General features: G+C 42.9%; 2 protein-coding genes across 2 annotated transcripts in view; both read left to right on the forward strand.

Moving 5' to 3' along the window:
• The window catches only part of LOC101733357 (deleted in malignant brain tumors 1 protein), a 79,284-nt gene extending 68,290 nt beyond the window's left edge, over positions 1 to 10,994 (forward strand). Inside the window, exons 23-28 of the mRNA XM_031891743.1 lie at positions 1,861 to 2,175; positions 2,459 to 2,775; positions 4,664 to 5,045; positions 8,251 to 8,568; positions 9,304 to 9,618; positions 10,657 to 10,994. Coding sequence (XP_031747603.1) covers positions 1,861 to 2,175; positions 2,459 to 2,775; positions 4,664 to 5,045; positions 8,251 to 8,568; positions 9,304 to 9,618; positions 10,657 to 10,994 — 1,985 coding nt within the window. The remainder of the gene's footprint in view (positions 1 to 1,860; positions 2,176 to 2,458; positions 2,776 to 4,663; positions 5,046 to 8,250; positions 8,569 to 9,303; positions 9,619 to 10,656) is intronic.
• Positions 10,995 to 11,921: 927 nt separating this feature from the next.
• Positions 11,922 to 26,406, forward strand: LOC116406822 (antigen WC1.1-like; the record flags this gene model as incomplete). The annotated part of the gene is made up of 7 exons (XM_031891744.1): positions 11,922 to 12,240; positions 13,599 to 13,907; positions 21,680 to 21,748; positions 22,709 to 23,023; positions 23,757 to 23,801; positions 26,017 to 26,166; positions 26,390 to 26,406. Coding segments are annotated over 7 exons (1,224 nt in total), but the record flags the coding sequence as incomplete, so codon positions are not given.
• Positions 26,407 to 27,148: the final 742 nt, after the last annotated feature.

Genomic DNA, 27,148 nt, shown 5'->3' on the forward strand with positions numbered 1-27,148 from the left:
GATGAGAATGGGGAAAAAGCTGAAATTTTGAACATCTGTCTATACATCTAAGGAGCCAGATAATGAAGGCTTCCCTTTTAATATGCCCAGTTCTAGTAATTTAGCTACTGGTGCATGGGTCACTCGGGAGGAAATTCAAAAGAGACTTGAACATGTAAAGGTAAACAAAGGTCCAGGACCGGATGGGATTCATCCCAGGGTATTAAATGAGCTGAGCGCTGTGATTGCCAAACCTCTTCACTTAATTTTTCAGGATTCATTGAGGTCTGGCATGGTGCCGAGAGACTGGCGGATTGCTAATATGGTGCCGTTATTTAAAAAGGGATCCCGTTCTCAGCCTGAAAAATATAGGCCTGTTAGTCTGACATCAGTAGTAGGAAAGCTTCTGGAAGGGGTAATAAGGGATAGGGTACTTGAATACATTGCAGTTCACAATACTATTAGATTGTGCCAGCATGGTTTTATGCGTAACAGATCTTGCCAGACTAATTTAGTCGCCTTTTATGAGGAGGTGAGCAGGAACCTCGATGCTGGAATGGCAGTTGATGTCATCTACTTGGACTTTGCTAAAGCGTTTGATACAGTACCTCACAGAAGGTTAATGATCAAATTAAGGAATATTGGCCTAGAACATAATATTTGTAATTGGATAGAGAACTGGCTGAAGGATAGAGTACAAAGAGTGGTGGTAAATGGAACATTTTCTAATTGGGCCAGTGTGGTTAGTGGAGTACCGCAGGGGTCAGTCCTTGGGCCTTTGCTTTTTAACTTGTTTATTAATGACCTGGAGGTGGGCATAGACAGTACTGTTTCTATTTTTGCTGATGACACAAAATTGTGCAAAACTATAAGTTCCATGCAGGATGCTGCCGCTTTGCAGAGCGATTTGACAAAATTAGATAACTGGGCAGCAAACTGGAAAATGAAGTTCAATGTTGATAAGTGCAAAGTTATGCACTTTGGTAGAAATAATATAAACGCAAGCTATCTACTGAATGGTAGTGTGTTGGGGGTTTCCTTAATGGAGAAGGATAACAAGTTGTCTAATTCCAGGCAGTGTCATTCTGTGGCTACTAAAGCAAATAAAGTGCTGTCTTGTATAAAAAAGGGCATTGACTCAAGGGATGAGAACATAATTTTGCCCCTTTATAGGTCCCTGGTAAGGCCTCACCTTGAGTATGCGGTGCAGTTTTGGGCTCCAGTCCTTAAGAGGGATATTAATGAGCTGGAGAGAGTGCAGAGACTGCAACTAAACTGGTTAAGGGGATGGAAGGGTTAAACTATGAGGTGAGACTGTCGAGGTTGAGGTTGTTTTCTCTGGAAAAGAGGCGCTTGCGAGGGGACATGATTACTCTGTACAAGTACATTAGAGGGGATTATAAGCAGATGGGGGATGTTCTTTTTTCCCCATAAAAACAATCAACGCACCAGAGGCCCCCCCTTTAGATTAGAGGAACGGAGCTTCCATTTGAAGCAGCGTAGGTGGTTTTTCATGGTGAGGGCAGTGAGGTTGGGGAATGCCCTTCCTAGTGATGCTGTAATGGCAGATTCTGTTAATGCCTTTAAGAGGGGCCTGGCTGAGTTCTTGATCAATCAGAATATCCAAGGCTATTGTGATACTAATATCTACAGTTAGTACTAGTGGTTGTATTTATAGTTTATGTATGTGAGTGTATAGATTGGTAGGTGTGGGTTAGGTGTGCTGGGTTTACTTGGATGGGTTGAACTTGATGGACACTGGTCTTTTTTCAACCCTATGTAACTATGTAACTATGTAACAGGCACGTTATGATAAATTATGACAGAAGTAAGAAAAAAGCCTCTGTTTGTATCTGTTATAGTTTCCCTTGTCTTTCACAGGAAATAAAGAACTGCGACTACAGAATGGCGCCAGTCCCTGTGAGGGCAGAGTAGAGGTCTATCTCCGGGGAGAGTGGGGCACAGTGTGCAGTGATGACTGGGGTACCCGTGATGCTGATGTGGTTTGCAGACAGTTGGGATGTGGCCGTGCCGTCAGTGCTACTACTAACGCCCATCATGGTGCAGGTACTGGGAGGATTTGGTTGGATGATGTACGGTGCCGAGGAACTGAATCCTATCTATGGGAATGTGATTCCCGCCCATGGGGAGAACACGACTGTAATCATGGATGGGATGCAGGAGTAATCTGCTCAGGTACAGTGTTTTCAACAATATTATGAAACATCAGTTTTCTCCTTCAGTTAGATCTGATTTGTGTACAGTATCTTAAAGATTGGAGGGCTCACTTATGAGTGCTGATACAGTGTGCAAAGTGCAAATTTAGGATGAAGTATAAAATATATAAAAATTATGACAGAAAGAGGATTTCTTAAATACAAGAACCAGGGACCAGAAAAAGGAGATGCACTTAATGTGTCCAACTGTATTATTATTATATGCTATTATTATTATTATTATTTTCCCTTATCTTTTGCAGCATATAACAGACTGCGACTACGGAATGGCACAAGTCCCTGTGAGGGCAAAGTAGAGGTCTCTCACCAGGGAGAGTGGGGCACAGTGTGTGGGAATAACTGGGATACCAATGATGCTGATGTGGTTTGCAGACAGTTGGGATGTGGCCGTGCCGTCCGTGCTACTAACGCCCATCATGGTGCAGGTACTGGGAGGATTTGGTTGGATAATGTACGGTGCCGAGGAAATGAATCCTATCTATGGGAATGTGATTCCCGCCCATGGGGAGAACACAACTGTAATCATGTTGAACATGCAGGAGTAATCTGCTCAGGTACAGTATTTTGAAGAATAGTGTAAAAAAAACCAGCATTGTTTCTCCTTGTGAGTTAGATCTACCAGCAAATATGTTTCTTAAAGACTGAGGGCCCCTGGCATCTCAGTCCGACACTGCTTATAAGATTGGACAAACTCTATCCCACATACAGTATATTTTATAAGGTGTGTGCCTAACGATATTTCCTTCCGAATGTTTTGCCCATTTGAAGCCAACACAGCTTCTGCTCCAGGAATTTACTTTAAGCTTGGTGGGCTATATGCTGATAGGTGGGTGCAATATGACATGGGTATTAAGCATATTATTCCCAAGAGAGTGTGAGATTAGCACTAGGTAGCTTATTAACCTTATAGTTACATGGTCCTTCTAAATGATAGAGTGTTGGGGGTTTCCTTAATGGAGAAGGATCTGGGATTTGTAGATAACAAGTTGTCTAATTCCAGGCAGTGTCATTCTGTGGCTACTAAAGCAAATAAAGTGCTGTCTTGTATAAAAAAGGGCATTGACTCAAGGGATGAGAACATAATTTTGCCCCTTTATAGGTCCCTGGTAAGGCCTCACCTTGAGTATGGGGTGCAGTTTTGGGCTCCAGTCCTTAAGAAGGATATTAATGAGCTGGAGAGAGTGCAGAGACTGCAACTAAACTGGTTAAGGGGATGGAAGAATTAAACTATGAGGTTAGACTGTTGGGGTTGTTTTCTCTGGAAAAAAGGTGAGCCTGGTGAGGTCAAAGGTATAACAGTGGTGAGGAGGAAGTTAGGTGGTCTTATAAGTAAAGACTAATTTTGATTGGCTTTGGTATAGGTCCTACCTCCTGGCAGGGAGGGACAATACTGCCCATGTGTACTGACATGTCGGGACTAGAAGAAATGAAATTTACAATATGAAGGTACAGTAAGTCAAATTCTCCTTATCTACCTCAGTAGGAAAGAAAAAAGTTTTCAAAATTTTTTTTTCAACTTTTCCTGCAATCAATTTAAGCCCATCACCCTCTTGACCTTCAAACCAGGACATCACAGCTGCCTTGAAATCTTTATCACTTGAAAACCGCTTTCCATGGAGAGATTTTCTTCAAAACTCAGGACAGGAAATAATCCGAAGGGAGCCAGGTCAGGACTGTAGGGTGGATGGTTCAGCTGCTGGAGCCCACATGTTTTGATGTGACATGTGAACTGGCCATTGCTGTGAAGAAGCAGCATGCCTGCTGTGAGTTTTCCTCGTTTTTTCTCCTTGATTGACTCCCGCAAAGCAATTGGAGTAACTCTCCCTGGTTATGGTTGTCTTGTGTGGCATGAACTCTAGAAGTAAAAGTCCTTCAACATCCCAGAAGACAGTTGCCATGACTTTGATGGAAGATTTTTTAGGGTGGGGGATAACTTGTGATTCCACTGCATTGAATCCATTTTGGACCATTTTGGATCTTTGTTATAGATACAAGTCTCATCTCCAGCCACCAAACAATGAAAAATATACACTTGGTCTTCACGGACTTGCACATATTAAATCCTCAACTTGCCCCATAAGTTAATTAAAAAAAAATGAATTAAAAAAAAATATATATATATTTTTTTAAATCCCCCTGAGCATTACCCCCAACCAGAAGATGGGGCCAGCCACCAGGAGCCCGCAAACCTCTGATAATACCAGCAGGTCCACAGAGGCACCTCAGCAAACCTTTTCCAGAGGCCGCCACAGGTTACCTCAGTCATAACTGTCTATCCTGTAACTGAAGTTTAGCTAATATGAAAAAAGCACATGGACTGGTTTTTATGGAAAATTTTAAGACATCTGTGAAAACAAAATACCTGTAAAGGTGTTAGCAGAAATTCTGACAGAAACCGAATTTCTTAAATACAAGAGCCAGGAACAAGAGAAAGGAGATGTACTTAGTTTGCCATGTGCTATTATTGTTCTTATATGCTATTATTATTGTTATATTTTCCCCTGTCTTTTGCAGGATACAAGACACTGCAACTACAGAATGGCACTAGTCCCTGTGAGGGCAGAGTAGAGGTCTATCTCCGGGGAGAGTGGGGCACAGTGTGCAGTGCTGGCTGGGATACCGATGATGCTGATGTGGTTTGCAGACAGTTGGGATGTGGCCGTGCCGTCAGTGCTACTACTAACGCCCATCATGGTGCAGGTACTGGGAGGATTTGGTTGGCTAATGTACTGTGCCGAGGAAATGAATCCTATCTATGGGAATGTGATTCCCGCCCATGGGGAGAACACAACTGTAATCATGGATGGGATGCAGGAGTAATCTGCTCAGGTACAATATTTTATTATGAAACATTTATCTGTCTAACTACTGGTGAGATCTACCAGTGAATAAGTGTGTCTTTGGAGGCCTCAAGTGCTGATAGAGTGTGAAAAGTGCAAATTTCAAATGCAATTGCCTTGTTTTTAACCTGTAATTCTAGCATGACTGAGGCCATGAAGAGGTGATGTTTCAGATGCCATTGCAGCCAATATATCAAAATTCATGCAGTTGATCTGACACAAAATAGATGCAATTGCACTAAATGTTTTCAGATTTCAAAAGGTTGCCCCTGCACTAGTTGCTCACCAACACAGGTCTCCTCCTCAATTGTTGGGAACTAAATCCTGATAGGTGGTGCACTGTTTATATGTGTATTTAACAAATCTTTCCCAAGAGAGTGTGAAATTAGCACTAGGTAGCTTATTAAAGGTATAGTGATATGATCCTTCTAAATGTGGAGGCATCAATATCCTTTATGTGTACAGCTTTATTGTAAGGATAGTTGCCGTTTGTATGACCACTTTTCATAGCAGCACAAGTTCTGGTGAAAAAATATGGGAAAACAAAACTGTACAGCAGTCTAAAAAGCCTTATACATAGGGAACAGGGTCCTCTGTACTGTTGTTTATGCCAGCAGTGTCTCCATGTTCAGGTTAATGGAACATTAACACACACAATAGTAAAATAAAAGGCAGACAATAGCTGTTGCGTCCTGCCTGCCAGTTCTCCATATACTGTACTGTACTTTATTTACAATTGTACCATTGTATGTTGTTGTTCAGTTGTTTTTCAAACAATACATTATGAGAAAATACAAGAGGGAAAATATAACGTAGAAAACTGAAATATAAACATTTATGTTCAAAATTAAATTTTCTTACAGTGCATTCTTAGGGCCTAAACTGTTATAGAGAAGAGAGGGAACAAGGATGAGCCAGACTGAGATGCCACATGTTAGTAGTTAGGCTTGGATAGGAACCCAGCTGGGTCACATTTCCTACAGATCAAAGTTGCAGCACCAGGAAGCCACACCACATGGTTCATTGCAGCATTTATATACTTGAAACTAACGGAGGGGGAGAAAGACCTTATAAAAAATACATTTTTAAATAATGTATAAGTAAAGCCTTTTCAAAATGCTTCCTGATTTTCTGCCTGTAAACCTTTCTTGGGAAATTTAGGAGAGACTGGGAAACTGGGATTGCACAGCGCGGTGCCTCCACAATGGGCACTGAAGGATATCCCTCAGGGGTCCCACTAGGGAATAGCTCAGCATAAAACTTTCTGTTTTCCTGGACAATATTTTCCTCCCATGCTGAGAATTGCAGCAGGGATCCTTTATAGCCTCTGCGGCCCCATCCTGTAGCTTGGGTGCCAAAACTAGGCTTTTCTTGGGTCCTTCCTCATTCCCACATGTACCCTGGGGCTCACAGCAATCCCTCAGGCCCTTGCCTCCCTCCTCCTAGCCAATTTAATCATTTAGAACCAGAACTGGAAGACGATTTTCCCCTTAGACAAACAAGCAATGTCCTCATTTGCCTTATGAACAGTAAAAAGTTGAGGGTGCCAGATGTCCCAACAACCACCTGCATGCCAGCAGAGTTCTCCAAACAAATCTTTTCTTTACTCAACACTCCATCTTCTTCAGGGATGTCAGTCTCACATACTGAAGCTCATAGTAGCACTGAACTTTTAGTCCTACAATTCTGGGCCCATTGGTTCACCACTTGGCACTTGTAACATCTTCTGTAGAATTTTTGCCACCTTACACAGTGCATACTTGGTTTAAACCTTATCAGTAACAAGACAGTCCAGATGTATGTGGCCACTCTTACCACACTGGTAGCATCAGGAACTTTCTTAGGCTCAACTGTGATTCTGGCTCATTCTGACTCTGTGCAAAGCTTCTTATTCACTTCCAACAGCTTAGCATCAGCAGGGGACTTCTTTATATACCCTATGGTGGTATATAAGAAATTAATGGAAAACAATAATTGTTTGTGGTGTACTGTGTTGCTTACAGTAGGTCAACATCACCAGAGTTGCATTGGTCAACTAGAGATGGAGTTAAGCAAGACTAGGGACACCAGACAGGAGTTTACAGTAAGTTTCTCCTGACTCTTTATTATCAGCAGAACAATATCTTCCTTTATACAGAAAAAGTCTAAAGGTGTTTCTCCACCTGACACAAAACAGGGCACAGTACCTTACTGTTTTGGGACTGTCCTGTTTCAGCACTCTTTTAACAAAAAGAGCAGTGAGGTGCAAGTGGGCACTCCTGGTACCTTCCAACCAGTAACATATGCCAACAAATCAAAAGAGAGATCACGTGCAAAACAATAACTGATAGTGTGTTAATTTCATGTGTTTTAGACAGACACCACAAACACTGGCACAACGTTTTTGTTTCAGCACTGCACACACAGACTCACCTCATTTTAATCCTTAAAGTTCCACTCGCTTGATTGTCCAATTATTTAGGCTTTTATTACTCCTTACCATTTTTCTCTGTATGAGGATCCTCTATCTATGATAAGGGGCTGATGAATATTTGTATGTAGTATTTGGGGCTTCTCAGTCCTCCAATTACGAAACAAAAAATTGCATAAACCCCACTTTAATGATAAACACATTTAATTACCTCAAGCGACCATAAGAGAGACAGATATATTTATTTTTGCAAACGATCACAACTAAACATTTTTTTTCTGACAATTTCCATTATTAATCTGCTGAACCTACCTGGAATGTGCCTGGTCAGTGCCTTATTGCAAAACAAGGTTGTTAATACAAGGCTGCTCCTTCCGTTGCTGATATAACAGCCTCTACTCTTCTTGGAATGCTGCCGCACAGAGAGGTATATATTGCTGTTCGGTACAGGGTTCCATTCTACCTTACATTGCTTGTTAGGTTGCTTTGTATATCCTCAATGATATTCAAGGTAGGGGGGTGCCTCTGAACACCAGTGTCCCACCCTGTGCCACCCTTATAGTAAGTGGAACCTTAGATGCACCCAGTGCTTCATGCATAATTGTGCACAACTCTTCATATCCCATTCTGCAAACCCAAAAATCTGCCACTTTGGAACTTTTCCCAGAGATGTAGGGTGCAAAAACTGTGCTAGGCCATATAACCTGTTTGTGTGGAGTTAGAATGGAATTATATCTGTCTGAATACAGTTTAATTTCTTTACTTATTTTTATTCTTACTGCAGATCACAAAGCAGCCAAATTGGTGGAAGGACACACAACATGTTCAGGGCATCTAGCGGTGGAACATGGTACCAGTTTGGCCTCAGTGTGTGAGTTGGATGCTGAGCTGAGAGCAGCCAATGTTATCTGCAGGCAACTGAACTGTGGGAGTGCTGTAACACCTCCAGTGATAACAAATTCCTACGAAAGGAGAACAGAGAAAATTTGGACTGAGGAAATTAGGTGTATTGGGAATGAAACCAATGTATTGGACTGTTTCTGGATTAACAGTGCTGAAAAAAACTGCAGTAACCCAAATCTACCAACCGTACATTGCACAGGTGAGTACATTTTAATGGTGTCTGGCATAAGCATAATTATAAACAAATAACCTGCCCATTATTTGAACCTGTTGAGTATGATCAAGCATGAAGAAAGGTGGAGATGGGAAGAAAACCTTTGAGCAATGAAATGTAGGTGAGGCATGGAAAGCTGCAGCAGACACTTAAACATTTATGAGGAGAAATGGTGGGGGTGAAAATTGTCTGAGTGATGAAAACTTGAAGGATATAGTTTATTATGAAGAGGTGAAAACCATGAAGTTAGAGGACTGGGAGGGGATAAAAAGGATAGGATTTAAGGATATGTGGGTATTTAAAGCAGCCGAGGAAGATAAATATGCACCTTAGTCCACTAGGAGGGGAATGGTTTTAGCCAGTGAAATGTTATGAGGTTTCTAGCTAGTATTAGTCTAGTGGGTTGGCCTACTCTAAAGCTGGCCAACAAGGCAGTATCAGAGGAGATCATATCATTTTTGTTTTTAGTACTTGATATTTCCATAGGTTGACCTCATATGTGCACTATGCATCAGAATAACAACATTCTGAGCACCAGCATTTTGAAGTAGGCAGGATTTTTTAATATGTGTGGTATAAGGTATACATCTGTAGGATGTAGGGAAGTTGCATTGTGTTTGTGGGTCTCACAAACAATTAGTTGTGAATAATTCTCTCAGTGGTTTTATGTGTGCATCATGTTTTCTCTGGCAAACTTAGCTGTACGATTGTATTCTGCAGGTACATACAGTGACTACAGGATAGTGAATGGCACTCAGAGCTGCTCAGGGAGAGTGGAACTGGGACGTGTAGGACAATGGGGGTCTCTGTGCAACTCACACTGGGATTTACATGCTGCCAATGTCTTGTGTCGGCAGCTCTACTGCGGCACCGCTGTCTCAGTCCCACATGGAAACATGTTTGGCACAAGTAATCTTACATGGACTGATAGATTTCACTGCAAGGGCACCGAGTCACAGCTAGCAGAGTGCCCATACACTGCCCTGGGGAACAGTGATTGCCCACATGGTGAGACAGCCGCTGTTATATGTACTGGTGAGTTGCTCAAGAATTGCTTTTTATCATTTCAAATCAAGTAATGTAAAGCATTAACAAAAACAATAATATTTTACTTATATTATTATATACGTATTACTATTGGAAGTAGTAATAGTGTCTATGAAGATTCTCATTCATCCAGGTCATGATATACAGTATCTAGTAGAATTAAATCTAAAACATCTGGACTTTTCTGAGTTTTTCTTGAAAACGTTTCACCACTCATCTGAAGAACTGAAGAAGTCACTCGGAGGAGTGTTGAAACGTTTTCAAGAAAACTCAGAAAAGTCCAGTTGTTTTAGACTTAATTCTACTAGATAGCAGTAATAGTTATTAACCACGCTCTAAGATTTTTCTGTAAATTCTATAACTTTGCTATAAGCTAAGAAAAAAAAATGTCCAACCACAGCAGGAGGAAAATCTCCGATATAAGGTCATGTTAAATGTATAATAATTCAGATCAAAATTATGCTGAGGAAGCTGGATTTTCTAATATAGTACAGGGTCACTGTTTTGCCTAGCATTCCTCATGTTGTTTCACCATCAAGAAATACTATATTTTGCCAAACATTCCTGATTCCTTCATAATAAAAATGCAAAATAAATATATTTGAATCAGATAGCTCAGGAATATCAGTGAACATTTTAACCACTTTATTTTAATGTTTGATATAATGTAGTTGCATTCAGCCCTGTCACAGGTAGGGCCGGTCTAGTCATGGGGAAAGGTTACCTTTCCTCTGGCAGCAATGTGTGGTACAAATCAATTTCTGTAAAGTTTAAGTGCAGAATTCCCTGTTTTAAAATGTAAATTTGGGTCTTTTGGTCAGCATTGGGGCTGCAACCTCAAACAGTAGCAGCCTCTATAGAGTAATAATGTGTGTTTGTGTGTACGGTTGATATTACTTGACTTAAGGCAGATGTTTTTATGACACATTCCTTAATGCACATGACATACAGATCTCTGGACTTTCCAGGTGATTTGTTTGGTCTTCTTGCTTCATATCCACCCCTGTTTGTCTCTGTCACTAACAGGGAGAAAGGAAACCCTGCGCCTGATGGGAGGAGAGAGTCACTGTGAAGGGAGAGTGGAAGTACAGAATGGCAGCTGGCACAGAGTGTATGGCAGTGAGTGGGGCATCGAAGAGGCTCAGGTTGTATGTAGAGAGTTGCACTGTGGAGAAGCTGTAAGTGCCTTCACCTCTGAGGCACAACTACCTGACAGCAGCCATGGTATATGGGAGAGTATCAAGTGCAATGGAAATGAGAGCCAGTTACAGGATTGTGTTGGGACACAGGCATCCTCTGTAGCACAAGGCTGTGACCCAAAGAAAGACGTTGGAGTCATTTGTTCAGGTACAGTGACCCCATGAAACTATCTACAACTCTTTTAAAAAATAATACGTTTCATAGTTGGAGTATTATGCCTTCCAACTATACCATTTTCTGTGGGACAGTTTTTTTTCTAAGGCCGCTTTTAAAGGGGATCATAGGCTGGTAGAAATGTTTCCAAATATTTTTCACTGCTTAAGAAATACATGGGTAGTGGTTGCTGCTGGCAAGGGATTTATTTTCAGGACAAAGATAAAAAAAAAAACTGAAATGCGTTGGAAATGGGTGTCAGGAAAATCTGCCACCACACTGTGCCATTAAATGGTGAGGCCCAAAATGTACCATGAAATGCTTGTGCCGCACTGGATCTGAAGGGGGGGGGGACTCTCACTGTGGCATGAAATACAGGTATCGCAGTATGTCATGAAGTGCTTAGGGCCACAATATTCTTACAATGGTGGGGGCTGTGTGTCTGGTGCTGCCTTTCCAACCAGGGAAAAGGGTGTGTTTTTATGAAATGGGCATGGGATTTGGGGGCATGGCCACAAAGTGGGCATTTAAAAAAATAGGTAAAAATAGGGTCTTTTTGTTATTTATGAATGTTTAAGGTATGGCGGTTTATCTTGTTCCTGAAAAGCTTTGAGTATCTTTAAGTGTTGGATGTTACCGATGATAATAATACGTAACCCTATGTCCAACTGTCTTCTTCACATCATTGTGGCACAATGGTTAGCCTTGCTACCATGCAGCCCTGTGCTTCTAAGTCTACAAGTAGACTACGTAGAATGTAAACTACTATGTAGGTCTGCATTCTACTCCTGCTTTTATGGTTTTCCTCTGGGTAATCCTGATTTCTCTCAAATATATTGGCACTATATACAAACTTACATATCATAATTATGTTTGATGTTCATGGCTGCTTATTTTTTTAGGACATAATCCTAATATTTTTTTAATTGTTGTTACATACTGCAGCTAGCAGGAGAGTACGGCTGGTAGACGGCCGAGGTCGATGTGCTGGCAGAGTGGAGGTCTATCACCATGGAGAATGGGGGACAGTTTGTGATGATTCCTGGGATGTAGAAGATGCTAATGTGGTTTGCAGGCAGTTGAGGTGCGGACATGCCATCAGTACAACCAACGCATTTCATGGAAGTGGAACTGGGAAGATTTGGATGGATGATCTGAAGTGTTTAGGAAATGAAACTTCTCTGTGGGATTGTCCTTCCAGCCCTTGGGGCCTGCACAACTGTCAGCATAAGGAGGATGTTGGTGTCATATGTTCAGGTAAAATGACTTCTGGTTTTAGATTGTGCCATTACCATAACTATTGTTAGCTAAGGTAAGTTATCATGAATAAATAAAAAATAAACAGGAATATACAGCACAAAAACATCCACCAGCATTACATATTACTATATAATCTGACCAGATTCTGTATATTCAGTAAGTTTGGATATATATATATATATATATGCAGACATATAATGGTAGAATTAATCAGTGATGTAATTAATTGTCAGAGAGATAACAGATGATGAAATCTATTGCTCAGCTCTTTGAGCCCTAAAGCTGTGTGAGGCATGTAGCACCACTGCGTACAATTTTTATTAATTAACTTTCATCTATTTTTATTTTTTCTTTGCATTGCATGGTCACCATCAGTAAGCAGGAACATCATTATAGTGAGAAAAGGGGTTGTGAACTAAGGTTAAGGTGCATTGTAATTCTGTGATTAAAAACAAAACAATTTTTTATCAGTACCTTAAAAGCAATGAAGAATTGCCATGTAAAACATCACTTTGGATATATAAATTACAACTTCATTTAATTTCTCTAAATAGTGCACACATTCTCTTGAATTTCACAGTAAACTTTATTGATTCTTTCAAAATGCTCAGAAAACTGTTTATGTCAATAAAAGGTGGAACACAAGGAGAATATTTTGCCTTTAGCTATGTCTTTTAGCAGCCTTCTGGGTAGTGACAGGGCAAGTCTATTCCTTCTTGCTTTAGTTCCTTTTGAATATATCAGTGGTCAATTATAATCAGTACTTAGTGATGTTTTTTCTGTCACATGACTCACTAAAACTTGTGTATTATAATAAATAAAGTAACCCCTGTTGAAAAATATAAGGATATTACAAGTCACCTTGGAGTTCCATGACTTGTAAAAAAGCACTCGGCCTTTGGCCTTGTGCTTTTATATGCAAGAAGCAAGGTTCACTGTAGCACACATTGGCTCCAATAAAGCACTTGTGAAGCATCTTCATCCAATGTTGTGATGTGCTACAGTGAACCTTGCTTTTTGGATATACTATACGACCACTGGCAGGGTTGGTCTACTCACTGGCACCTTATATATCTTGAGTGGTTGTGCTTTTATATGGTCATGGAACTCCTCAGTGACTTATAATATTCTTATATTTTACAAAAGGGATAACTTTATTTACTATATAACATTTAGAGAGATGTGGTGCAGCATTAATGTACTGTACCTCAGAATTACACAGTAAGGACGGACTTTGGCACCGAGAGTGAAAAAAAAAATACAATATATCAGTATATGTTTTGATGTGAAACATTGTATGTGAACATTAAAACTCTAGCAATTACATCACTAATATGTCATTGTTCCATGTTTAGAATTTACTGATCTCCGTTTGGTTGGAGGAACACATGAATGTGAAGGACGGGTTGAAGTCTATTACAATGGAAGTTGGACATCTGTCTGCAACAATGCAATGGAAGAGACTACTGCTTCTCTCATTTGCAACCAACTAAACTGTGGAGTGAGTAATGAATCCGTTTCTCTATATGAATATGGTGTAGCACAAGGCCCCTTCCTACTGGACAATATTAAGTGCCGGAAAAATGATGCAGCTCTGTGGCAGTGTTCTTCAAAACCTTGGACCAGAAACATCTGCGATAAAGCACAGGTGGCAAATATCAAATGTAAGATATTACCATAAGGTCATCTGCAATACCTAGTAATATAATATATATAATACAGAATATTTATCATGTTGTGTATTAATCTCTAATCTATGAATCTTTGGTTTGCATACATGGTCTGTATAAGTCTCTACTGCTCAAGTAGTGACCTTTTGTATACCTTAGAGCTGGTTTAAATACCTTGATGACTTAACCCAAGTCACGGACAGGAATGACCATTCTTCCAAACTAATAAAATATTTTAGTAAGTGGCTGGCACACACCTAAATGTGCATACTCATTAGATGTATGTACTGTATTTGTTTGGAGTGATGCAATTTACAATTTGGAGAGTAGTATTCAGCACCAAGCCTTGTGATTAGTTAGAAGTAGTGCAGGTTCCCCAATGGCCACTTTCCATCGGCACATCCTGGTACAGAAGAACAGGAACAGCACCTCTTGTCTTTGTAGATTAAAATGCCTTTATTGCAAAGTTTTCTGGGGCAAATAACAACAACAGCAGCAACGTTTCAGGTCGCATAAGACCTTTTATCAAGATTTGATGTAGCTGAGATTATTTGTGTACAGCCCTACAACGGTATTTGTTAAGCTGCCAGTTCTGCTGTTTTCAGACATCTTTTATCAGTTGTTGAAACATAACTCCGCCCACATTATTCTGAGGGTTTCTAGTAGAAGATAATAGCAAGATCAGATTTTTTGCTATTGGTAACTGCAGTGGTGTAATTTAGCACCTTTGTTTGTTAATCAGCCCCAGTTTCATGAGCTATGCTCTAGGACTGATGCCTGTCTGGCACAGCGGCCACACAAGCTCATTGGTGTGACTCCACAAAGTTTGGTTCATCTCTATCTGTTAGGGAATCAGTTACAGAGATACAGCTTACTCTTCTGTCTACCTTAAGGGGTGCACAATCTCAAGCAAAGACATCCTTTGACTTAAAGAGGAAACAAGCACCACCCTTTTCAGTTGGGAAATTGGTGTGGTTTTCTACAAAACATTAGATTAAGTGGTTCCTTCTGCTAAACTGGGTGTCAAGTTTATTTTGGCTTTTTTCTATTTCAGATAAAATTAACTATGTAACCCTTCAGCTAAAGTTAGTAGTTCCTATGAAGATCCACCATGCATTTTTTAAACTATTTATTCTGAATCATTTTTCTATTGTGGATCCTTCTTCTGCCTGTTCTGGTGGATGGTGAGGAGAAATTTGAGTTTGAAGCTATTCTTGACTTATTTACCAATTTTTGTTTATTATACAAAATAGATATAGTAGGATGGAGCACGCCAGGACAACTATGTTAGTAAAAATAAAATAAACTTTTATTTCCAGCTTCCATTAAAAACATATAGCAAAAATAGAAGAACTGAAACCCCCCAGCTTGACGCGTTTCATGGCTCAAGGCCACTTCATCAGGGTAGCTTCTGATGAAGTGGCCTTGAGCCATGAAACGCGTCAAGCTGGGGGGTTTCAGTTCTTCTATCCGGTGAGTGCTCCCTGTTTTTGTGCTTATGTTTATTATAGCAAGTTAGTTTATGCAGCTGCACTTTTTGATATTTATATTTTTGATAATTATGTCATAAAGACTTTTGTTAAAGAAGAACAATGACTTAAATGGGTGAAATAATTTATTGTGTAGGTCATAGATCAACATTGAAAACAATGTTACAGAATGTCTGCAATAGATAAAGCATTATATTCTGTACCTGAGAAAAACCAAGTTAATTGGCGGTTGATATTTTAAAATAAAATAAATAGTTTTATAATATATTCAACATAGCTGGCTGGATTTACTAATTTGCAAAGTTTAAAGCTATCCACTATGGATTTGTTTTGTACAATACAGTGTTCTTCCCAGAATTCTCTTGTGTAGTTGTTCTGATGTATAGTGCTACAAACATAATTAGTGCTATATAAGTATAAATATATATGCATACAGATGCAGCCAGCAAGTTTTATATTTTGTCTCACCATGTCCAGACACCATTTTTGAGTTCTAAATCCTGCCTTTAGATGGTGCTAGAGTGCAAAGACTTGCCACAAAACACAATAGAAAACCCAATAGACCATGGTATTTTTTTCCCCCTGTGTTAACTGGAAGAGACATAATGCAACAACATGGTAGATGGAATTGGCTACATCTGTACATCCAAAATCTTGCATTCCTCTTTCATTTCAGGGGGACACAGGCACTGATGGGTTAACTCCACCTTCCGGGAGGAAAGGACACTAAAAGAACTGTGACAGCCCTCCCAGGGGGCCAGGCAGCCTCTCTCAGCAGGCTACACCCCCCTGCGGGGCCTGGAACTTCCCAGTTCTTTTAGTGTCCTTATGGGAGGAGGACACAACTCCCTTTGGGAGTTCCTTTTTTTTTTATTCACTTATTTTATTTTTACTTATTATTTTCATTTTATCCTTACTTTCACAGGTACCTGGGGCAGGAGCTACGGCTCAGTCCCCAGATGCGTTGGAGTTTTTGGCAAGGGCAGGAGCTGCGGCTCAGCCCCTTGCGCTCCTACCCCCCTGCCATTCTCCCCCTGCGTTTCTCCCTTAGAGGGAGAGGGATACAGGGGACGCTTAGCCCCTTGGCAGCCGGCGGTCTTTTGAACCCTGCGGCAGCAGACCGCAGCACAGACCTCTGTGCCTGCACCTGCGGAGCTGCGGCGCCAGCACCTCAGAGAAGGAATGCCTGGCTTCCCACATGGTGGCGCGCAGTGCCGCTCCGTCTCCATGAAGAGCGCCATGGTTCTCAGAGGGTGCGACAGCTCTCCTCAACGTCGCATCCTCTGAGCACGCTCTCCCCTTACCAGGAAGTGATGCGCTGTAGCGCCGCCCCATTTTTCTTCGCGCCTTCTGACCGCGCTCTCTCTCTGCACGCCTCCTTCCTCCTCAGCGTTCTGAACCACAGACCAGGCTCCAGCCCCTCTCTCCAGGCTACACTGCTCCAGTTCTCTCTGGCACAGCAAACCAGGTCAGTAACTGCTCCTTGGCAACTACATCCCCTGTCACACACTTACTACAGCAGGTGCTCTCTCACCTCATTGCAGCATACCCTGCCACCCAATAACATGGCGGATCCTTCAAAGGAGGGCCCCAGGTTGCGCTCTGCACAGGCTTCCTCCAAGAACCCAGTTGCAGCGCGGGTTACTTTTCTTGCTTGCGCCCGTTGTTGCGCCAGACTCCCCACTGGACATTCTGAGCCTTTATGTGCTTCATGCACACAGCCTGCTCCTCCAGTACCTTCTGCCTCACCTTCTGCCTCAGGACCCTCAGCCTCTATGGCTGAACCTCCTTGGGCCCGCGAATTAGCCAATTCGCTCGCCTCCCTGCAGAGCCTTGCCAGACTGCCAGACTCTCTGGACAAACTGGTCAACCAATTAGTCTCCCAGCCTTCCTCAGGCTCCTTGGGCAAGCGCAGGGCTCTAACCATCCCTTCAATTCCGGACTCTGACGAAGCTTTCAGAGGGCTCGTCCGACGAGGACACCCCTCAAACCAACACTGAATTGCCTGTCCCATCCGACATTGACGGCTTAATCGAGGCTGTTCTAACAACTCTCAACGTATCCGCTCCTACTTCTGCAGATCCATCCAAGGATTTCTTTAAAAGACAAAAGAAGACCTCCAAAGTCTTCCCTTCACACGACCAACTCTTCTCGGTTGTCAAGGATGAATGGGCCTTTCCAGATCGCAAGACCAACACCTCCCGGCGCTTTTCCCTCCTTTACCCCTTTTCTAAGGAGGACATGGAGCTGTGGTCCCTTTCACCTACAGTGGACCCTCCTATTTCCAGACTATCCAAGTCTACCACCATTCCTGTCCCTGACGCCGCGGGATTTAAAGATCCCATAGACAAAAGGCTGGAAGGATTCTGCAAATACATTTTCTTCCCCTCCGGCTCTGCCCTAAGACCCACCTTCGCTACAGCTTGGGTCAGTCGCGCCTGCGAGGTTTGGGCAGACCAGCTTAGCCAAGCAGTCCTCGACGGCTCTGACCAATCCTTGATCCTACAACTCCCTGCACAGATCAAGGAGGCTTCTCAATTCCTCTGTCAGGCCTCCCTTGATTCGGCCAAGATGATTGCCAGAGCCTCTTCTACCTCCATTGCCGCCAGACGGTTTCTCTGGCTCAAACACTGGTCGGCTGACCTTACCTCCAAAAAATCTCTGGTCTCCATCCCCTTCCTGGGGAAGATTCTCTTTGGATCTGAGCTGGACAAGATCATCAGCCAAGCCACGGGAGGCAAGAGCACCCTTCTCCCTCAGAAAAAGACAAAACCTCAGAACACCAATCAGCGCTTCTCCCGCTTTCGCTCCTTTCGTCCCAAACAGACCAAGCAGTCTTCTTCAGACAAACCTTCCTCCTTCAGGGGCAGGGGCAAGAGTTCTGCCTGGTCCTCAGAAAAGCAGGGCCAAAAGCCCTCCTCAGACAAGCCCACATCTGCCTGAAGGTGTATCCACCCCCGGAACGATGGGCATAGGCGCCCGTCTTCTTCTGTTCCGGGAGGTGTGGGACCATCCATTCACAGATTCCTGGGTGAGGGAGATTCTTTCTCAGGGCTACGCCATAGAGTTCTTCCGGCCGCCCCCCTCAAGATTCCTACCATCTCCCCTCCCCACCAATCCCACTCACCGAGCAGCCGTCTGGAGGGCCATCCTATCGCTCCAAGAAGCGGGAGTCATAGCTCCCGTTCCCAGGGAGGAAGATCGCCAGGGATTCTATTCCATTCTTTTTTGCGTCCCCAGAAAGGACGGCGGCGTCCGACCCATTCTGGACCTCAAGAAGCTCAATCGATGTGTCAGGAGATTCACCTTCTGGATGGAGTCCATCTGCTCGGTCATTGCAGCAATGGAACCCGGGGAGTTTCTTTCCTCCATAGATATCAAGGACGCCTACCTACATGTTCCCATTCACAAGGCCCATCATCGGTTCATCAGGTGATCCAGACCCTGCAGTCCCACGGATGGGTCATCAACCTCAAGAAGTCATCTCTTACACCATCGCAGGAAATGACCTTCCTGGGCACGGTTTTCAACACCCAACGATGCCTCACCCTTCTCCCGCCAGACAAAGTCCAGGCCCTTCTCCTTCGAACACAATCTCTCATCTCTTCTCCCAGGGTCTCCCTCAGGACCTGCATGCAGGTCCTGGGATCTATGGTCTCAGCCATAGACACGGTCCCATTTGCCCAGTTCCACACCCGACCCCTCCAGCGGGCCATCCTCAGCCAGTGGGATCCCGATCACCCCGACCTGGACTCCCAGATAGTCCTCCCTCCCTCAGCGAGGAAATCCTTATCCTGGTGAACCCAGCCAGCTCGTCTCTCGCAGGGGAAGCCCTTCCCCTCGCACAACTGGACAATCCTCACCACGGATGCCAGTCTTCGGGGCTGGGGGGCGGTCTGCCAGGAACAAGTATCCCAGGGCAGGTGGCTCCCACAGGAATCATCTCTTCCTATAAATATCCTGGAGCTACGAGCCATCCGCCTGGCTCTACTTCATTGGACAACTCTCCTCAGAGGCAAGCCCATCCGAATCCAGACCGACAATGCCACCGCGGTGGCATATGTCAATCATCAGGGGGGCACTCGCAGCAAGGGGGCAATGCAAGAGGCTGCCCACATCCTTGCCTGGGCAGAGGAGAATGTCCCAGCCATCTCTGCTATCCACATTCCTGGTGTGGACAACTGGACAGCGGACTTCCTCAGCAGAGAGACCCTAGACCAGGGGGAGTGGGCACTCCACCCACAGGTCTTCCAGAATCTGATCTCAGTTTGGGGGACCCCAGAGATCGATCTCATGGCATCCCGTCACAACTCCAAGCTCCCTCACTTCATATCTCGGTCCAGGGACCCAGTCGCCGCAGGAGTAGACGCAATCACAGCCCCCTGGCCCTACCAATTCGTTTACATCTTCCCTCTTCTTCCACTTCTCCCCAAGATCCTCAAAAGGGTCAAGAGGGAGAGGGTCAAGACCATCCTCATCGCACCACACTGGCCCCGGAGAGCCTGGTTCGCGGACCTAGTCAATCTCTCCGAGGCGCTCCCATTCGTCTGCCAGACCGGCCAGACCTCCTAAGCCAGGGTCCAGTGTTCCACCAGAATTCTCAGCTCTTGAAACCCTAGTACTGCTTCAACAAGGGTTTGGGGACAGCGTTATCACCACCATGATCGCGGCCAGGAAACCATCCTCCTCAAGGTTCTACTATCGTACCTGGCGAACCTACATCTCCTGGTGCTCGGTCCAGGATCTCCCTCCCCATCGCTTCAACATATCCCACATCCTGGGCTTCCTCCAACTGGGTCTCAACAAGGGCCTCCACCTGGCGTCCCTAAAGACCCAAATTTCGGCCCTTTCTGTACTATTCCAACGCCAGATCGCATTAAACACCCACTTCAGGACCTTCCTTCAGGGCGTGGCTCACTTAGCCCCCCCCCATCCGCACACCCACTTCAGGGTGGGACCTCAATCTGGTCCTCTCTGTCCTCCAGGGGCCCCCCTTTGAGCCCCTTGCCACGGCATCCGAGACTCTTCTTACATGGAAGACCACCTTCCTTCTTGCTCTCGGCTCTGTCCTGCCAATCCCCGTTCCTCGTATTTCACCAGGACAAGGCCGTCCTCAGGCCCACTCCCGCGTTCCTGCCTAAGGTCATCTCGGCCTTCCATCTAAACCAGGACATTGTGGTCCCGTCCTTCTGCCCACAAGCCAAAAATCCCAAAGAGACAGCGCTTCATTCCCTGGATGTAGTCAGGGCTCTCAAATTCTACATCCAAAGATCAGCAGCCTTCAGGAGGTCAGATGCCCTCCTAATCATCCCCGTAGGCCCCCGCAAGGGCTTACGGGCCACCAAAACCACCCTTGCTAGGTGGATCAGAGGCACCATCACCAGAGCCTACCAGGTCGCAGGCAAGCCCTCTCCTCTCAGGCTCACAGCCCACTCGACCAGATCCCTGGCCGCCTCTTGGGCAGCAAAGAACCATGCCACTGTGGATCAGATCTGCAAGGCCGCCACCTGGTCCTCTATCCACACCTTCACACGTTTTTACCAGGTGCATATAGCATCCTCAGCCGAGGCCGCATTTGGCAGAAAGGTACTGCAGGCGACCGGTGTCTCAGTCTTCCTCGGCCCTCCTGGGAAGGAGTCCCCCATTCACCTACTCCAAGAAATCTCATCCCACAGGGCTTGGTGTACATAGTTGCCAAGACACAGTTTATGGACCTTGGCCTGTCGTTATAGTTTTTCTGTTCCTTCTTCTAATTTTCTACTACTTCTGGGAAGTTCCAGCCCCCGCAGGGGGGTGTAGCCTGCTGAGAGAGGCTGCCTGGCCCCCTGGGAGGGCTGTCACAGTTCTTTTAGTGTCCTTTCCTCCCGGAAGGTGGAGTTAACCCATCAGTGCCTGTGTCCCCCTTTCAATGAAGAGAGAAAAGGATTTTACAGGTAAGACAAAAATCCCTCTTTTCTTGTGGGACACTCGCTCTCACTCTGAGTATATCGAGATCCCAATTTTTTCCTCTCAATCACAACGGCAAGGGCAACGTTTTTCTTCAATCGTTTTTTTTTTTTTTTGGAAAAAAATGAAAATCTTGGTACCTAAAACCAGATGTGATGCGAGTTTAGGAAACCCAAAACGCAGCAAATCACAGCAGAAAAATAAATAATTGACTAATAGTATCCCATTAGCACAGAAACCCCTAGCCATAATTGGAAATCTAATGTCTAAATTTTAATATGAAACCCATATTTTATCATTTTTGGCTTTGGTTTTCTCTGTTCTGTACAGGTTCTAAACATAGACCTTATAGAGCTGTAATGGAGTCTGAGAGCTGCCCAACATCTCAAAACTGTACAGGTGAGTTAAATTAGGAGAGTTTATTTCTGTCTTGTAGTTGTTCCTACTAAAGATAATTTAGAGTAGCCCAGTCCTTTCTGCCTTAAGGCGTTAAGGACAGGGCTCCTATTTGGACAGTGCCTCCTGCCATTCCTTAGCTTGTGCATCACTCAGATGGGTAGGAAGTAGTTGGTGGGTCCTAAACTTAATCCAAATGAATACCTGCGGGATGACTACAATGCATGCTACAAACCTTGCCTTGTCACCCAACATTACTGTAAATATAAAATTCTGAGGGGAAAATCGGTATGTGACTGGCCTCCTCCACCGCCAGTATATGGATCCAAATTGCTGTGGTCTGTTCCCAATTTTTTATTGTGGTGCTTAAGACACAAATAGGAGGATCAAACATTTTGGGACAATATTATGCACTTTCTCAAGCCACAAAGGTATTGTTGCTTTATTCTTATTTGGACCCAACATCACTGGCCAACCTTACTAAAGCTATGGCTGAATGGAAGCAAGTCCAACCAACATTGTTCCAGCATCTTGTAAAAGCCTTCCCAGAAGAGCAGAGTGTTGTGGTAATGTTCTATTCTGCATTGGCAATGTAACCTCACCCAGTGAGTGAACATTATGTTTGTGTGTCAATGCTTAGATGAACACATGGATTTAGAGACAAATGTAAACTTTAACAAGTAGGGCTTCTGAGATTTGTATGCATATGTGTGATATCTGTTAATAAATGTCATGTTCTTCATGATAATCTATTCTGTGTAGTGCAGGTCATTTTATGCATAATTACAGATGATAAAAAATATTATTATTTATATACATTTTAATACAGAAATATCTAATGCCACACCCTGTTAACATAATATCATTGTAAAGCCCCCATTTGCCATATATATTCACCAACATGTTTCTGCTTTTTGTAAGACCCTTTTAAAAACCACGTTGTTTTTTATTCTGTCTCCTTAGATTCTGAAAGGATACGTCTCATTGGGGGGCAGGACAAATGCTCTGGCAGAGTAGAAGTATTTTACCAGGGAGCCTGGGGAACGGTGTGTGATGACTCCTGGGACAGGAAGGATGCGGAAGTGGTGTGTGCACAGTTGGGCTGTGGCTCAGCTATCAATGCCACCGGGGAGGCCATGTTTGGGAGTGGGACTGGTCCCATCTGGTTAGATGAGGTGTCCTGCAAAGGCCATGAACAGGCGCTGCAAGATTGTTTCTCTGTGCGCTGGAATAGGAGCGACTGTCACCACAAAGAGGATGCTGGGGTCATATGCACTGGTAGGTGACTATCTGCACATATAGAGATGATTAATGGTATTCATGAGTTCATATATTTAGGGATAAGTAATATCCCAATTTTACTGGGTGTATTATTAAAACTATCTGGGCATGGGGTTATCTCTACAACACTTATTGCATTTTGCTGTTCAAACTTATATTATTAAAAAGTATTACTATCGGTTATATGCAATAGTAAATGAACACACCACAACTGATATACAGAGTTTAACCCAGGGAATAGGAATTAGTACTCCTGTAACCTAACCCCATCACATGGTAACAGTGGGACTCACATGTAAGGAAAACACGAGGAATATCTTGCACACATTGCAGTACCATGATTCTACCTAACAGCATGTGCCTAACCACCACAGCAACAAACAGCCATGTTGTCATATAAAGTTACACTGCTTTAGAATGTTGTATGTTCACACTACTGCTGGTTAGCACACACAGAGCATGCTTTCCCGGTGTACTGCCTAAAACCAACATAACCATAGCAGTTTAGTTTCAGGTCAGTAAGACGTAGGCCTTTATTCTCTCTCTCATTAACCTTTTTCCTTGGAATAAGTCCTCAGCATCATGCTCAAAGTCTATATCTTTAATGACAACCACACTGATAGACTATAAAGTACCAACTGGCACTCACAATTTTCATATACAAAGGAAAACTTTGCTGTGAGCTTGTGAAAAAGTTTTCTTTAATTTCAAATATTTTGTCTCTTTATAGGAGAAAAAAAAAGTTTGCCCACAGCAGCACTGCCTTCCACAACTGGTAAGTCTAAACCAGAGATTTTCTGTATTTTGTCTTTCAAGGCTCCTTTGGAGATCTGTCAGTTATTTAGGTTCACCTTAGCGCATAACAAATAATTTAGGTTTAGGTACCTCCTTCCCTGTATTGGTGTAAAGAGCTGTAGTAGCACACTGCATGCAGTACCATTTGTGCTTCTCTGCACTGCATCTTTATTTTCCCGAGGTGGATGATTCTTCTAGAGAAAAATTGCACCAGACTGGAGAAAAACAATGCCGCTCCACTATTTTACCCTGTTCCCAGGCATTCTCTGCTTGTGCTTGCACATGAACAGTAGAGTAAATATACTGATTTTATTCTACTGCATATTTGCATATGTAAATAAGTGCTAGAAATGCCTGAGAAAGGTGATTAGGTTATATCCCAGTCCCTAGGATCTCTCCTGGTGTAGGCTACACATCCCTCACAATAGTTATTCTTCATATCCTACTTCCACTATTCACCCTTCATCATGAGTAGAGCCCAAAGTGACCTAACATGGCTTCCTCAGGGTCAGAAACAGAACAGTGCTCATAGATGGCAGAAGAACCTGCTACCAGCAAGGACAGCAATGTGAAATGGCAGTGCCTTTGGCATCAGTGGGCCTTTAAATCTTGAGTTTCATAGGAAAGTACAGCACACAGATGCAAATAAACTAGCCCAGACCAGTTCTGGCTTCGAGGTGCAATTACGCTGGCATTAATGGGCTTGTGCAGCTCACTGATGTTATGTGCCACATTGACTGGTTCAATCTCATATTATATAGACTGATTTAACTATCAGATATCCTGAAGGAGCTCCACCTGTTTGCACCTCTATTGTACAACTTGACTTAGACCTAATACTACTGACTTGCAGTCAACTAATATTCTGCCTGCTTATAAGATTTTTCAGGGCATCTTTTGCAAAACCTCAGCTGAAACTTCAAGCCTCTCCCTGGCTCCATGCCTACTCGTGAATTGAATATACAGTTGGGGAAATACTGCCTAGATGATCTAGGCTAATGCAACTAAGGTTCACCCCAATCTTTAAGAGAGCTCTTTTTATACCAGACTAAAAAATGTGTTTTTGAAAATGCAAAAATCCCTTTCCTTGGGTAACTCTTATCTGCCCTCAATATGCCCAACTACTCTCAAACAAGCGTTTATTTAATTCTGCATCAAACCGGACATCTCTCAAAGTGGTAGTTAAGCTATTCTTTCTCAAATAAACCTGTAGTCATGGAGGGGTTTTTTTCATTCCGAACAGAAATACAGTGTTGGAAATCAGCTTGATAAGAAACTGGCTTTCTCAGTCTGTTGCTTCCTTCATTCTAGACCTTTTATCTAAGTTTCACTCTTCATCATTCCTCTTGCTGTTTTTGAGCTTCCTTTGCAAGTGTCTAAGGAACAAACTTCAGTTCTTTTCTGCATATCATCCATAATCTTATAAAGGTATACAATGTGCCAGCTATTCCCTTGAACAACTTCTCTGATATCACATTTTATCAATTCAAACTGACTGAAATTATCTACTCCCCAGAGTACATTTGTTCAAACATCTTATGTATGTTTCTATGTTCACTTCCTTTATTTTTGTTTATGGGCTACATCCTGTCTCATTTAATAAGGTTTTTTTTTGCTTATCTTGTTTATTCTTGCTTATCTGTCGCTAACTGGATTTCTACCAGTGATAGCATCCTAATCTTAAAATCCTCTCTTTCACAAAATACTTTTACTGACATAAAATGGAAAAATCCTCCTCAATATTCTGTATATTCTGCAGGTGACAGTGTGGTTATCAACTAAAAATATCCACCTTGCATGTCATTCCCTTTGCCCCGGGAAATTATAAACTCTGCAGCTCGCCATCTTCTTGCAGACATTCCCACAACGTTGCTGGGTGCTATAACATTTGACTGAATTCCTGGTTTCTGTTTCTAAACTTGTGCACTATTGACTGTGTTTTGGTGTCTGTTATGCTCCTCAAACCAATTTTACATACACAACCCCACAAAATAAAACAAGTTGTTGGATGAGGGCTATGATCTTATCCCTAATTGCTGCCATCTCTCTATTTTTTTTATTTTGCCTTTTAAATATTACATGTACCTGTGTAATTGAATTAAGAAGCAGCTATTGACCAAAAAAATCCAAATGTTTTATTTAGTGAAAGATAGATGCTATTATATAACAACTCTTAAATCTGAATTTTATTTTAGGACCGCCTACCTCAGTAAGCTCTCGCATCAGTACTGTGTATGTTTCTAGCAACATCCCCATCATCGTCTGTATTGTTTTGGCAATACTTTTGGCTTTGGGAATAATGGTTGTCTGGGCTCTAGCAAGAAACCTGCACTGGTACAAAAAGGGTAAGTTATTCCTTGATACTACTGTTTTCACAAAATATTGCCAAATCAGAAATTGAGCTATATTCAATAAGGTTACATATCCATAACTGCCTGGAGATGCGATTGCCATGTGGTGCATTACAGAAACCCTGACCACACAACAAAACTGTCAACTGTCAAAGCAGACAAAATAATTTTGAATCTTTTTTTTCTGAATTCTTCTCTGTTGCTTTGGTACATACAGAGCCTTTGGTTGAATAAATCCAATTAGTTAATGTGTTGCTGTGTGCTTGCAATGTGTGGAATATACTACAGCATTGCACATGGCACAATCCAGTGTATTTATTTTCTAGAAATAGTTACCTATTCCTTGAATTGGAAAGCAGATTCAGAGAGAGAAGTAAAAGCAGGGTAAAAAGCACAAAAGTTGGGGAAAGATATTAAAGGACGATGGACTGGTGTGAGGTGCAGGGCAAAGTGTATGGAAACTGGGGGGGGGGGGGCAGTCGAGGAAAATAGTAAAGAGATAAGGGGGAGTGGAGAGTAGGAATGGGGAAAGGGCAGAGAGATTAGTGAGTAGAACAGCCATGGTAAATAAATTTTGGCCATGAAGAACAGTGAGGGATTGCAGAACAGAGATCAGAGAAGCTGAAGGGAAGGACTGTGCATGGAGACCGGGAAAGGAAAGAGGAAAGGGCAAGGGATTGGGCCGGAAAAAAAGTCAAAGGCAAATAAGGTGTTGGTTCTGCCCAGGTCATCTCACATACCAACAGAATTACACACATCATACCTGGGTAATATTTTGACTTTAACACAATGTTGCTGGTATGTGTAACAGCCTTGGTGGGTTAATTAATTACAGTTAATATCCTAGTTGCTGATACTCATCATTACTCTTCTGGGCGACAACATAGTACACAATATAGGATATGACACTGGCATTTTCTAGATATCACATTCCAGATATATATATACTGTATATTGTGTATTGTTAAATGACTGT

This window comes from Xenopus tropicalis, chromosome 8, assembly GCF_000004195.4.
Source record: "Xenopus tropicalis strain Nigerian chromosome 8, UCB_Xtro_10.0, whole genome shotgun sequence".
In the NCBI taxonomy this organism is placed as follows: domain Eukaryota; kingdom Metazoa; phylum Chordata; class Amphibia; order Anura; family Pipidae; genus Xenopus; species Xenopus tropicalis.